General features: G+C 39.4%; 1 protein-coding gene across 5 annotated transcripts in view; it reads right to left on the bottom strand.

The window, feature by feature from the left end:
* TENM2 (teneurin transmembrane protein 2) overlaps window positions 1-15,128 on the bottom strand; it is a 1,092,434-nt gene that overhangs the window by 88,085 nt on the left and 989,221 nt on the right. For all 5 annotated transcript variants that reach the window (XM_040078601.2, XM_058422512.1, XM_040078602.2 and 2 more), the window contains one exon: window positions 14,167-14,268. In XM_040078601.2, the coding sequence (XP_039934535.1) occupies window positions 14,167-14,268 (102 nt within the window). The remainder of the gene's footprint in view (window positions 1-14,166; window positions 14,269-15,128) is intronic.

The following is a 15,128-nucleotide window of genomic DNA, read 5'->3' as shown; positions in this document are numbered from 1 at the left end:
AAACATCCCTCTAAAAATTCTCTCTCTCAAGGATATTTTGGAGTTATGTTCATGTTACAATGCATGAGGAAACGTGATTTGATAACAGCCTATTACACATGGATGAGCAGAGGAGATGGCCAGGGCTAATGCCCAAAGGGTCTGGCATCAAAAGCCACCATTCTGTCCAGTGACAAACCACAGGTGTCCCAGCTGCAGTCTGTCACATGCTCCTTGCACCCCCCTTCCAGTGCTCACACACACATACTCACCAGAGCAGTTCTTCTAGGGCATGGCAAGAAACCAGCAAAGGATATCTGAGGAGACAAACTCTTGGAGGCTGTTGAAGAACTTGGATTAGTTACACAGCTGCTGGGTTGACAGGCCTTCCCCTGCTTTTTGAAGTTCCAAACAGGCAGAGTTCTGGCTGGGTTTCTCTTGCTGTAGAGCAAACATTACCCTGGTGCAGAGAGAGTCCTGTACCACTAGGATCTAGGCTGTCAGTTCTCTACTGCAGACTTTTTGCAGTTCCTCACCGTAAAATAGACAAATTGGTGTATCTCTCTTCAAAGTTATTTGAGTCTCTGAGCAAAAATACATGCAGACTGGAAAGGTTTTTGAATTTGCATCTACAATGCTTCCCTGTCCTGGACTAGGTCAAAAGCAATGCTCTTATATCATTCTTATTTTGCAAGCAGATCAACTTAACATTCAGATTTAAATTTTCAAACATGGCAGAGACAGAATATAATTTTTGGTCCCATCTAATTTTTTAATGTGTGTACCGGAGAATTTTGTGGTGAGATGCCCATTACAAATCTGCACCATGGGGTTTTCTTGGGTAAGGGCCAGAATAGTTGTATCCATAGTACTTGCAAGCCCCAGTCTTGCATAGAAACCACATTCTTCTTACCAAAAGCTGGGTGCAAAAGAGATGAGCTTGGCTGTTTGCTCACTATGTAAAAAGTACAGAAAATCAGGACTGAGTGTCCAAGTGTGAGCTTAAGACTGAACAAAAAGAGCACTTGGAAATCATCTACAGTGCCTGAGTACTGCTGACTGTTCCATCAAACAATTTTAATGAGATTAACTGACAAATTAAAACTCATGGAAGAACATTCTGTGATCGATCATAGAATTTCAACCAATTCATGGAATGAAAATCTGCAAAGGCTACTGAACACAAAGAGGCATTGTCTGCTGTAGAAAGTCCTAACACACTATCTCTACAACCAGAAGAATTTAATGGAGAAGCAACAAAGACAAATAAAATTTTTACTTTCCCTCAGTTATCTGCTGGATGTCACCATTGTAGCTGAAATCCTGGGTGAACAGAATTTTTGTCTCAGCCATTACAGCTTTACTTCCCACTAAACAAATAAACACATCCAGAATAAAAACATTCTGAAGAGACACTGTTTAAACTCCTATGTAAGATATGATCAGCCCTTGTTGAACTGTGCAGAATTACGCCACACTTAAGAAAAATATTTATTTTTATCTGTAGGTGCTCCTGTTTAGGAGGAGGAAGTAAATTTCAGTCTCAAAAATTCACTGAACTGATTTGGGCAGCCTTGCTATGCTCTTTGGACACAGAATTGCACAAATTCCTTGTTATATAAAGGAGGGAAACACACACTTGCATAATGAAAGTAAAGTTGTTCTTTTTTTCCACTGACCACCAGGAATTCAACTGAAGACAGATGTAGGTCAAACTTCTTAGCATTGAGCCCTACCAGCGACCCTTCTGGGTGCAGTTCCTCTAGGGGATCATTAATTCAGACTCTGTAATACCTCACACTTGGACTTCCTTTTAGCAGAGATTAGGCTGCCACTGCTGAGAGATTATGCACAATTTTGCCAACATATACAGAAGATGGATTCCAGTTTTTGACACTCTAATCTGAAGCCTATAAATGCACTCCAGGTCAGCCCCAAAGTGAAGCAGAAACAGAGGAAAGAGCCAAGACAAATGTTGTGTACAACTAACCTGATAGATGAGAGCACAGTCACACTGTACTGGCATTTTTCTCTTTTCGGTCTTTATGTCGGTGATGCATATGCAGCATTTACACTACATATATTAATTTCTCTTCAATGGAAAACTTAGATTAATAAGTAAGCAGGTGAAGATGGGTTTCACTGGTGCAAGACTTGAATCCTACAACTGCCTACCGAAGCCCCAAATAATTTTAGATTCACTGCAAAAGTTACAATCAAGCTCCTGTTCTCTTAAAATGAAGTCATATGTATTTTTGTATGAATGATCTTAATCTAAATGGCTTAAAATCAACAAAATCACTATATCCAAAGGAATCAAAAGCACTTGAGCTTTAGAAAAGCAGCCCAGTTATTAAAAACAGTAATTGCTGTCAACTTGATTCAAAATGTTGGCTCTAGACTTTACATTAATACTATAAACAAAAAAGTACTGAGAGATCCCTTGTTTTATTATACATCCCGTACTATACCAAATGTGAGACTGAATGAATCCAAATATTTGCCTGTAGTTATCATATCCCTTGTTACAACAAGTATTTGCCCACAGAAATTTCTAAAATATTAAAAAGACATTTAAATCTACTTAATTGTAGTCTTAGTTGTAGACAATGGTTATGTTTGACAACACTTCCCTTCATATTTTCTGTTTAAACCTATTTTAATCAGTTTGCTGCGCATTTCACTACTTGTCTGCAAAGCAATTAGCTTTTACTGAAGTTCATTTGTGGGTATGAAAATCTGAAATAACTTCTAAGACCACTTCATGGTTTTTGTTGTTGCTCTTTTACTAGTTTTGTTCTGGAATGGGAGACTGACTGAATCCAAGAGTGTTTTCTCTCACCTACTCTCTGTGCCTCACAAACCTACTATTTGCACCATCAGGCAGAATGGTGTTTGACTAGTCTGGCAGCTCTTCAGAGAACACTAAATTCACTAACTCCCATCAGGCTGAAACATTCTTAAGAACAGTGACAATTAAAAAGATCTACAAGGTCTTTTAGGTTGCTCTAGGAGCTCGTGCTCTTCCAAGCAGAAGTCATCTTCTAGAAATTCGCCCAGAAGCAGGAGAATGAACAACTATGAAAAACTGCCACTGACATGAGGTGGTTTAGCAGTTGCTTCATGAAACTGTTTGCTTTGAGTACAGAACTAATTTAAATGGTTTAACACTAGTGCTGCTCTGCCCTGGCAGCACCAGGTCATCATCCAGAGGGAATTGTCTCTCACAGCAGTCAAGCTCTGCTCTCCTTACTTCAGTCACCCAAACCCAGCCCCACCAAGCTCCCAAGCTCTGCCAAACTGCACATTAGCAAGAGAGGAGGAAACCCACTGAAGAATTTCCAGAAGGACAAAAAACCCATCAGGTGTGTCAAATCTCTGACATTCAGAAACCATTTGGGGAAAGCAGCACACGCTGACTTAAGCACTAAAGTATGGATGCTTTAATTAATCCGGGGTGAATTTAATTGCTTTAGTTAAGTGGAAATCGGGTTAAAAATGATGCAGAGCATGCTGGGGTGTGTTAAAAACATGACATATGAGTTGGATGAATCGATAAATTAAAACTGCACAGATGTTTTAATTAAACCCAGGAAACTTAACAAAGATCACTAGAGACTTTTAAGCCTATGATTAATTCAATTCATTTAGAATACCTGTAGAGATATGGGGATGCCTCCATTTTGGGAGTTATAGAAGTTCTCAATCGATAAGTACTTAAGCTGTTCTACAAAAAAAATGGCATGGTTTTTATAGAAGTGACTGGACAGCATTAACTGCACAATTAATATTTACATTCTTCTGAACACTCAGCAAACTTTTGCTTTGGCCCAAATTTATCACAAAGGTCATATTTCGTCTCATGCCTTCAGCGTGAACCTATCCTTCAAAAAGAAAACACTTGCTGTTCCCTCCTCTACCATTGTACAAAGTATCAATTTCCATTAGATAATTGCTTTGCTTAACAACTGTTACAAAAAATCCATTTAAGAAATACAAATATGCCTTCCCATACTAGCACCAATTTCCAGAAACACAATTTTTAAAAATGATCTCTTTGAGGTTGCTTAGCTGGTACAAGTAGATTTTGCTTGAATATTTAACCCCTATAATATTTTCAGTAACAATTACAATGCAGCCCATAAGAATGAGGAAATCAAAACTCAGCCAACATCAATTACCTCAGAACTATTTTAATGGTGGATTGAGAGGACTGAAGCCCCATTGCTTTAGTGAAGATGAGCTCTCTATCTCAACCTCACTAACCAGCAACAAAGATCTCAGATAAAGATATTGGAGTGCTTCAGGTGGAGGGAAAGACACCACTGTTCTGTATCACTGGAGAAGCCACAGCTGCACATAAAGAGAATTTCAAGTGGCATAAAACAAACTACAAATTGGAAATGGAGACAAAAGAGGATGTTTGAGTGCACTGGCAGTTGATAAATCAGCTAGCTGTGCCAGGAGTCAGATGTCTGGAGGACTGTCCTGTCAGTACAGTCCAGATTCAGCTCTTGGTCAGCCTGGTTGTTTCTTTCTCCACCATGGCAGAAGCTCTGCCACTGTCACTGTCTGTACTAAGGGAAGATTGCAGTTCCCCACACAGTACAGGAATGTGATTTGCAGCCAATACAGATCAGATACCTCTCTGCTACATCGTTAAAGAGCAGCACACTTCAATCTCTTCTTCATGTGCATCAATGCATTCAAGGAAATGGAAGTTCCCTTGCTCTGGTTCTGATTTACCACAGAAGAATGAAACTGATCAGTTTGCCACTTATGTCTTTGAAAAGGAAGGAAAAAACCCAAAGCAACTAAACCAACTCTTTTTCTGTGAGTAACACAGAATTGAGCTGTGAAATTTCTGCTTTAGATATAAGCAGTGAAATCGACACAAGACCATGCAGAGAAACAAGTTTTACTTCCAACAGATGGAAACCAACAGATGTTGAAATCAGCTACTGTCATAGAAAGCATGTAGATATTCATTCGTATGTTTTGATAACTTCATCACTAGGAAAACTGTGGAGGAAGGAAAAACGAAACTATTTCAGAGGTTTCAGTTGCTGTCTCAGTGGAAAGAGTCAGTGAGGAATCAAAGAGATGATGCTTCAAGCTCACAAAAAGCAGCAGTAAGGACAAACATCAAATACCAGACATTCCCTTCCAAACATAACTGTTGTGATCCGTAACAGAAAAGCACTAACAGCATGAAACCACATATGCTTCTAGAAGAAGGAACAAGAAAAGTGAAATATTTCTTCAAATATTTTTGGTAATTTTTACATCATTCCCAGTGAATGCTGTAAAAACTATTGCTCCCCTGGTAGTGGCTTAACTCTGGCTAAACAGCAGTGCAGTTGATGCAGGACTGCACCCACAGGCTGCAGTGTTCAGGGTATTTATAATGCAGGCTGGTTTGGTCTCATGTTAGTTACTATTACTTGGCTTTTAAATTTACCATAAAAGTTAAATCATAACATGTTTAACTGCACAGTTCCACGTTACCTGCAGATATTTAAACATTTTTCTACATTTAGAGATTTTTTTTTGTTTGTTTGAGAAAGTGAAGGGGGATGACAGTTAATTGAATTTAATCTTACTGAAGTAAGGACTAAATATAGAAAAATATCTAAATTACAGTTTAAAATCCAGATATAGTGTAGGTGTGAAAAAATCATGCATGCTGAAATCTGAAGCTATGATTCAGGGCTGTTTCTGTTATTTGGGGACGGCAAATGTATAAGGATGTCTGACAACAGCTGTATTTCTAGAATGTGATTTACAATACTACTTCATCATAGTCACTTCAATGACATTTACCATCATCACAAGGACTCCAAGATGATCCCAACACAACTGCCAAGATGAACACTTAGAACCTAATGAAATAAACAAACACCAGTACAATTCCAGGGAGACAAAGCAAAGTAAAACCAAAATGTAGATTGCAACACAATTAGATAAGCTAACTAATTAAACACAAAAACAAATTACAAGGCATACAGCACAGCGAACACAATTCAGCTCAGCAGAGCAGAGTGGGAGCAGAGAAATTCTTGGCCACCAGTGGAAGTACTATGAAGGAGAAAAGATTTTTGGCTTGCCAGAACTAAGCTGCACAAGGGTTTTTGTCCTGCATGGATATGCATGTCCACTTTCTTCCTGCACTCAGAACCTTTTGGATTATTCTACTTATAGGAACTCCATTGAAACACAAAATATTTGTGCAAATAGATGTGTCTGTGCTGCACACGTATAAGAAGGGAAGAAAAAGAAGTAACTGGTAATACAGCAGTCTTCAAAGGCAGCTGTGACAGATCAAATGAATGCACCCTGTTTTTATTAAGCATGAAAATATTACATAATGCTGTTGAAGAAAAATCCATTAATAAGATTTAACTGTATTTCCATGTGCTTTCCATTTTGGACATAAGCAAAGCAAACTTTCTTATGGTACTAAGCCAATAAAATTAGGTTCCAGCTCAGCCACAGTGCTTCCTGCCTGTGGCTCTCTTTGGTCTCTAAGTTTCTCCAGGTGGGGAAGTGAATGATCACATAAAAACACCCAAGTGTTTGCTGAAATAATTCCTTATGTGTCCACTTTTTACCTATCATGTTTTGTCCATCACTGGCTTCAGTGACTTCTGTCAATTATTTTCTTCTTCCTTCACCACTGAATTTCTCAGTACTCCCCGTTTTCTTTTCCTTAATCCTTTTAGCTTTGTCTGGATTTTTCTTCTGCAGAATAAATCTGCCTTCTTAGCTGCACCACTATCCTACAAGCTCTTTGGGAAAAGGAATAGTACATAATTTCAAGTTCACAGGCTGCAGCATGAATTCAGAAAGGTACGAAAGGACAATGTGATTCACATGCACAAATTTGCCCATATGCTTACTGGTGGTTTAATACAGAAAACATGCTAAGAAATTGCTACATGAGATGCAATGAGATTAGGTGTATTTAACAACATGAAAATACTCCCTGAAAAAAATTAAAGCATTTTTGTGGCCCTGTAGAGGTCCAACCATAATACAAAGAATGAAGGATGTGCTTCTAAACAACAGGAGAATCCCCACTTAAAATGATTCAGGACAATATCTTTTGCAGATAAATTCTTTTTAACCCTAAATTCAATGCTGGAATCAGCAGAAGCCATAGAAACCTTAAGAACACTGTGAAGTTAGTATTTTGCATGTTGAAATCTATATTCTTAAAGTCTGCTTTCTCAAGTACTCCCAATGGTACAAGCAGCTCCTGGGCTCTATTTCAACTTTGCAAATATTCTCTTGCAAAGGGTGCAGAGGGTATGAGCACCAACTCCAGCCTGGCGCAGAAAAGGGAGCAAGCTGAGTGCTGCTAATCTCTGCTCACTCTGTGCTGCACCAGAGGGACAGGTACATACTCCCAAGCAACAGTGAAATGTTACCGTGTTAAATGCCTTGTGTTGTAACACAAATTTAACAAGGTAGCTGTTGCAGAATTCCAGACTCCAGCCTCTCCAGCCCCCTGTTCTTACTTCTAATCTCCAGGAGGATCCATGAGGATTGATGGGGGAAGCTGCAGACGAGACACGATGGCTCCTATTGCCTGAGTGCCCCGAGCCCCTTCTGGAGCCACGACCACTAACAATCTGAGAGCATTCAGCCTGCGACCCCTGCAGCCCTTGGCTCCTGCTTAAATTGCCAATTAGAAAGAGTTGCAGTGATGGATTTTGTGTTGGCTCTCCTTGTGTCCCTGACACTGGATCAAAGCTACTATCTCATTTCATGCAGGCAAGCTAGCAGCTGATAGACAGCAAGGGCTGTCAGTCATTGTCAAAATAGGTTCCATGTCTATTTATTTATTCTGTAATTAATTTTAGGCAGAGTTAATGGCACAAGCCCTTTTTCAGAGTGTTATGCAGTTCTACAAAACTAAGAAAAAACAAGGGTAGGCAGGCAATCACTGCCCTGTACATAAAAATCACTGGAAGGCAACTGAGGACAGGAACAGTTTGCAAGAAGTGAAAATAGCCTGCTAATAAAATATGAGACTGGGAAAGAGAAGAAAATTTATAACAAAGGCATTTTAAGGTACTGAGTCAGAGAGGTGGGAACTGCTGGAGGGGAACACTGCCAAAGACAGCCTTGTCTGTTCAAGTAGCAAAATGATGCTTCCACCCACTGAGAGGGAAGATTTGAGTGACAAGCCAGGGCTGTGCTGCTGCTGCAGCACGCACAGAAGTTGGCACACATACACCCATAAACACACGAAACCCAAAAACAAACCCACCCAGAAAGAGACACAAAGAGAGAAGCTGAACATGCTGAATTCTGTCAACTGCAAGAAAGGATGTGAGATATGTGTGGGTGACAAGTCAGGAATACAGCATTTCGAGAGAAAAGCACACTTTTTCTTCTTCCTTCAACAGTACAGTGTAAGTGTAAGATAATACATGCTATGATTATGAACATCTAAAATGCTTATAAATACTTATTTCTTCTTTGATTTATCTTTCTTTCTCTCACTTCTCCTCAGACCTACCCTGCATTCCTGCTGTATCAAAGTGGGAAGCACCATCCTTCTCCCTTTCATTAAGGTTCATAGTCTGGATTTTTGTTTTTGACTCATCTTCTTGTCTCACATTCAGGCTTTGAGAGTTTTTACAGACTTTTTTTCTGCATTGCATCTCTGGGTCAGAATTCTGCCCTGGCTTCCAGTAAATAAAAGCTACATTAAATAAAGATGTTTTTCTCCACATTGATAAATTCAGTCTTCTTCAGTCACATTTATGTGCAACGCTGCTTCAGTAATCATACTGTTAATTTATTAATCTAACCTTCAGCTGTGTGGCTCTTCTTTCCCAGTCTTGTTTCAGGTCTTTTATTTTATGGAACGTGAGCTTCATGCTCTAACTTCATTTACAAACTCCCTTCATCCCGCACCACTCATTGCTTGAATTCTGATTTCTACCTTTCTAGGATTTAGGATAGGATGCTTTTGAAAGTTAAATTTTAGAACTGCTCTTTTTTTTGAGCTGCTTCCTATTCTCAGTCTCCCCTCCTAAGGCCCCATTTGCCCTCCATTATCCACAGGATGTTAACTGCCCCATCACCCCTCTATAAAACTGCCTTTATCACAGTGTTCCCCCCAAGTTGACAGCAGTCACCCTGCTGGTGTGTTTATCATGCTGCATTATCACCATTTTTTTCCTGCAACTTCCTATCTGTCAATTGGTTCCCATTCATTCCCTTTAAACTTGAATTGAGGTGGTACATCCTCGGAGTCAGACACTGCTTTGATTTATTTGCTTTGCATGTAAAGGATTAACCACAATAGGTCACCTTTAACTTATATTATTGCTCAGGACAATATCTTAATAATGCCACAAACCTGGCATTTTTCCTACACTGCTGTTCCTCTCCAGCTCTTTGCTCTGCAAACCCATCTGGTGATGGCATCACCATGTTTGACCCATCTCCCTCACCTCTCTGATCCATAGCCTGTTGTTGCACTCACAGGGAGTCACTTGAATAGTTCAAGACTCATTTCCCAGTCTGACTGTGCCATGGAAGGCACAGAGTGCTGCCTCACCTCCCATCCCTTCTCTGAGGTCATGGCTGTTGCAGGACAGGCAAAGGAAAAGGAGATTCAGTGTTCCCTCAACTTTTCTTTCAGAGCACTGGGAGCTTCTGTCTGCTTAAGCTTTTCCAGTTCCTAAAGTTTCAAGCCAAGTTATGATGACAAACAGTGTTTCCCTGACCCACGGAGGGAGGAAATATACACCCCTATGTGTTACCAGCGTGTGCTGGACATCATTCATTCCTGTGGGCCATCAGCTCTACAGCAATGAACCAAGTACTGAGTTATTCTGCAGGATGCACACCGTAATTTTGTTTTGTCCCCACTGCAATCACTCCCAGAACATTGTATGCCACTGGAAGCATTCTGGACATGGCACAACGAGAGCAGTTTCAAGCAGTGTATTCAATGGAAGAAAAAACATTACTTTATGCACTGCTGTCCAAGCAGGAAGCCTCTGAAAAGCCTCAGCCAAGATGAGTCTCAAACAACTGAAATTAGATAACAATTGAAAAAATGCAAGAATTGATACTTCTAGCAATTATACCTTACTTACCAAATAATTGACAGCTTTTAAAATTTTTATACAGAAATTAATAGCCCACACATAACAAAGAAAATGGCAATGGTAGGAACTCTTACTGTGGTGCAAACATCAAATCCATTAGAATAAATTTAAAGAGAGAGACACTACACTTTACAGCTTTGCAACTATTTCAAACTAAATAGGTGTCGCAAAAGAAATAAAAAGAAATTTAAAAAAACCTACCCTTCTTTTTATACTTATTAAAGTGGCGTCGTCCTTTGCCAGAAAGCCAAAAACAAACAGAATGAAAATAAAATAATGAAAAACCCACACAAAGAGAACAGGAAAAGAAATTGCGAATAACATAAATCTGAATAATTAGAATTCTTAAAATTAGATTAAAAAGTCAACTGATCAAACATCGCACAAATTTCTGTTTTAAAAAAATCCAAAAGCCTTCATTTCATTTAGATTAAAATATTAAACATGTTTCTTACTACATTGCATAATCAGCTAGAAGTATCTGCTAAATGGCAGCTTCATGGCAGTTGACATAAGCTACTTGGCTCCATTTTTGTCCTTCTTTCACAAATTGGACACCATCTCTTAGCAGGCCATGCTCATCATATCAGTGTAGAAATCCGATGTGATGGTGCATTGTTCACCTCTTCAGATTAGCTGAAGATGCTTAGGATGCAAATCCAAGTATTTTAAAATGCAAAATTAAAGGAGGCTCTGCTCCCAGTTGCAAAACAGTATTTGACAGTGTCATTGGAAGTGGTTTTGTTAAAGGAGCAGAAGAGTTGCATGCCCTTCAAATATCTTATGAGATGAAATGAAATAATAGCCAAGTCTGTCACTTCCAGGAACTCAACTCATTGTAACACTGAACTCCATTCACAGGCGGTGAAAGGCAGGACATGACGAAGGATCCCTGCAGATTCACCACAGACCCTCAAAATACAAACTATGATCAGACATAAGCAGCAAGAATTCTAAGCAAGGACTTCTTGATATACTTCAGTGGTTACATCACAGAGGTTATAGAAAAATAGAGCTGAATAGAAAAAGTTGACAACACATCAAAAAATATGATAATCACAGTTTCATGTCTGATTCTTTAACTGATCCTTGGCCAGACATCACTTTTCACCAGTAACTCCTAGACGTAATTGTGGACAAGAGGTTACTCACAGTGCAGTTCAATTCACAGCAAATCTTCCACTGGCTTTAACTGTACACACTTGCTTTATCAGGACACATCTCTGCATGGAATTATCCTTTGATTATCAGATTTTCTTTTTCTTTGTATGCCATATCTTATCCCCATGAGATCAAAATGTATCATTACCTTTTTTGTATGTCAGTTGAAATTCTTTAACCTTAATAAGGTTAAACTCCGAAGGGAATCTTGCCTAAGCAAGAATGGAGTAAATCTGCTGATACTGAATACCTAATAATAAGCTATTTCCACAGAACGAGAGTGAGAAATACCCCACACAGTGTTTGGCAGGAGTGTTGGAGAGGCTGAAGCTTGTTCCATTTCAATCAGGGTTTGAAAGTGTGCTACAGCCTGTGGGTTGGGCCAAAAGTTCATCTCATTCCAATAATTTCCACAGTATTTTCTTGAAGCTAATGGATCTGATGTCAAATCTGTGCTGTCTTTCACAGCTTTCCTTCATTTTTATCTTTTAGAACCATGTGGATGGAGGGGTCCCTGTGCACTGCCTGCACACGGTTTGCAGAGTCTCCCCTGATGTCTCTCTGCCTCTGATGGCCTCAGGGTCAGCCCCGGAACAGGGTACTTGTGGGATAAAGGATATGTTTCCTACCTATCAGACTTGGGGTTCACACAAAGGGAACCTCTCAGACTGCTGTAACTGCAGGGACTGAGTTCTAAAAGCCATCTGAGGGGCTTGTTCACGCGTTTCTCTGTTTGAGTCTTGCCCCGAGTTATTTTGTGGTGGAGAAATGAGATATTGAAAGATGCACTGCTAGGAAAATAATAATTGAAAAAAATCAAAAACATTATCCTTCCATACTTGTGACAGTTCCAATACAAATTTAACCTTATGGTTGATTAAACATGTGTCCGTACACGTAATATGATGTAAAAGATGTAATTCTCTGTCTCAGTTTACTGTGCTTTACCTTGCATAGAATCCCAGTTTTGATTTCTGTGTCCTGAAACTGCTCTCACAGATGAAGAGCATTCAAGTAAGCAGAAAAAACCCTGTGGCTATGAGAAGAGGCATGAACCAAGTGAGGCAAAAAGCCCTTACACCCAGCTCTGAGGGTAACGCTGTGCAGCTGCTCCTGCACGGAAACACCACTTCTGTGTACTGTCAACACACCCATGTTCTCATTTTGTGTAGCTTTTCAAGCTTCTTTGTTCTCTAGAAATACCATGATGCCTGACAAGAAAACAGCACAAGAGTTGAAGGAAGCTTCCATGAACCCATTTCTGCTTTTGAGGGGAAAGAGACAACACAGAAAGGCCAAAGCAGGAAGCAGAGGGAATGCACTGAGGGGCAGGAGGAGCCTGACAAATACACTTTGACAAGCGACCTGTTAAAAAAAAAAGCTATTCATCTGTCACAGCCTGAACAAAGTATTTTCTAGCACTAACATGGCACACAGTGCTACACAGAGGTTCAGCAGACAATGCAGGATTGCTCCACAGCTCAAAATGCAAATGAGTCGATATAATGGCCATGTATGTGTGAAGGGTGGCAGTGAAGCACAGTCACTGCATGCACACTTTCACAGGTTACCACCACAGAAATGCACAGAGCTGTCAGTCTGTATTTATAGCTCACATTATTGCACCATTTATTTCGTGCAATACAGATATCTCCTCTCTAGATTTACCAGCTGTCTTAATTTCTCAGGTAATCAGACAACTATTTGAAGTGTTCTGTAAAACAAGCAGGGCAAGCGCTGAAATATCAGCCTTAGCTTTTCAAGGCCCTTGGGGTCTCTATTTTTCTTTTTTTTTTCTTTTCTGTACTGGGGCATCTCCAAGAGCCAAATGTGGAGGCAAACCCCAGAAATTACTCACTCCAGTACAACTATAGCATCTACTCAAGGGGTATTTCATAGACACACAGATATGCTACAGCAGTGACAGAGGGGGGCACAATAAACTCTCTCCATGACTGCACCAGGGCTCTAAGAAGAAATAAGCAAATTTCAAAGGTCCTTCCAGTTATTTCAAAAAGCTTTCAATCACCAGGCTTTCCCCCTTGGAACACTAAAAACATCCTGGAAAATAATTCTAAGCATGATATTGATAGCGTGCCTAAATCTCACACAAACTAAGAAGGAAGCAAGCTGTAAAATGCTCTGAGTGTGCTCAGGAGCAGAGGGGAATACAGCCAAGCCACCGAATTTAGACAACACATCTGCTGCTGGGTGGACAAACTAAAGAGGTCCTCCTTTACGAACTCTTTCCCTAAGACTGCCATCCAAAATTCTCAGAAAAACTTAACACATACTGCCAATCTGTAGATGTCATTTAGATTTCTACTTAATCCTTGATAGCAATGTATTTCCCAGTTTTAGTTGTTAAAATTTACAATTGATATTACAGAAGATGTTTTATTAACTGATTATAATTCTGATAAAATTTTAAGATTTTATCAGGTCCTACCTATTTTTCTACAAAAGGCAAAGTTCCTCTGGTCAAAAAGTAATTTTATATGCAAGAAAGGTGCTTTGTATTAGAAGTAAGGCTTGGGCAAGCCAGAATATGTACTACACTCTATCAATGAAGACAATTAGCCTTTTCTTGTGGACCAGCTAATGATAATTAATTGTTAATTAATTAATAAGCATTGATAATTCATCCGCTTTTCCAGAAAATAAATATTTTCTGCCATTTCTGCCTACTACCTTTGCCACAAAAAAAAGATGAAGCTATGCATGCTCATTGGAAATGTGGCAATACTTCCTCTTGATCATATTTAACTTCAGATCTGAGAACAAAAGAAGCAAATTGTTCTATTTGAATCTAGCTCAGACCCAAGCTAGCTAGCTGGCACTGTGGATCTCAGACACAGGTTGTGGTTATTTGTAAATACAGGGAAAATGATACCTTTAGCACAGTCTGCTCCATGAAATCCTGGAAAACAGTGGCAGACACCTGATACACACTCGCCATTCCCGTGGCAATGACGTGGGCAGTCTTGCACTGAGTCTGAAATGAAAGCATCACAGGCACATTAATTGGTTGGTTCCTTCTTAGACTACAGATTTTTGTTTAATTTTTCTCCATTTTAATTTTTCCTCGACACTTAGACCTACAACCCCTAACAATATTAACACCACAAGGTTCAGGTGCAGCAGAACACTCCGAGTTTCATGACAGCATGAGTACGTGTAGAGAGATCTAGTGACATACTGAAGTCACATATGGAGTTCTGGGCTCTATGAGAACCCAAAGTGTTCTGATACTGCTCAAGTCCAAGTGTTCCAAAAATAGGCAGGGCCTCTTAAGACCTCTACAGCCACCTTAGAGTTTATACTGTGTATCAAACCCAGTGCTTCCTTAGGAATATCAACTCTCTTCCTTCTGCAATGAGACTTTGTTCTTGCTCACCCACTCCCCCATGGGAAACTGATTATCCCAAGGACTGTGTCTTCTTTTCCTTCTACAGGCATTTAGAGCCTCATTAATTAAGCTGACAAAAATATCTGCTGAACATGACAAAGAGGAGCTCTTTTGCTCAGGCAAATCTACTCGATCCTTAAAAAAAAAAAAAAAAAAAAAAAAAAAAAAAAAAAAATTAAAAAGGCTGCAAGAGGATGAAGAAGAATTCTGTAAAAACAGAGGACAAAGTTTAATATCAGAGTTTGAGTGACTGACTGAAATGTTGATGGATTCAATAATATGAGAAGAGTTGACACATTTTCCTGATAACATTTCAGCTGTGCCAAAATACTTATTTTCCACAATTTCTGTTATCACTTGGATAAAGCACACACTACTTTGCTTAATAACAATCTAAAAATAAAATTCCATTTTTGAAATTAATTCTTAAAATGATTTTAATTTGA

The sequence above is a fragment of the Hirundo rustica genome, chromosome 14, assembly GCF_015227805.2.
Source record: "Hirundo rustica isolate bHirRus1 chromosome 14, bHirRus1.pri.v3, whole genome shotgun sequence".
NCBI lineage: Eukaryota > Metazoa > Chordata > Aves > Passeriformes > Hirundinidae > Hirundo > Hirundo rustica.
The sequence above is the reverse complement of the archived record's forward strand: the minus strand, read 5'-3'. Positions and strand labels throughout refer to the sequence as shown.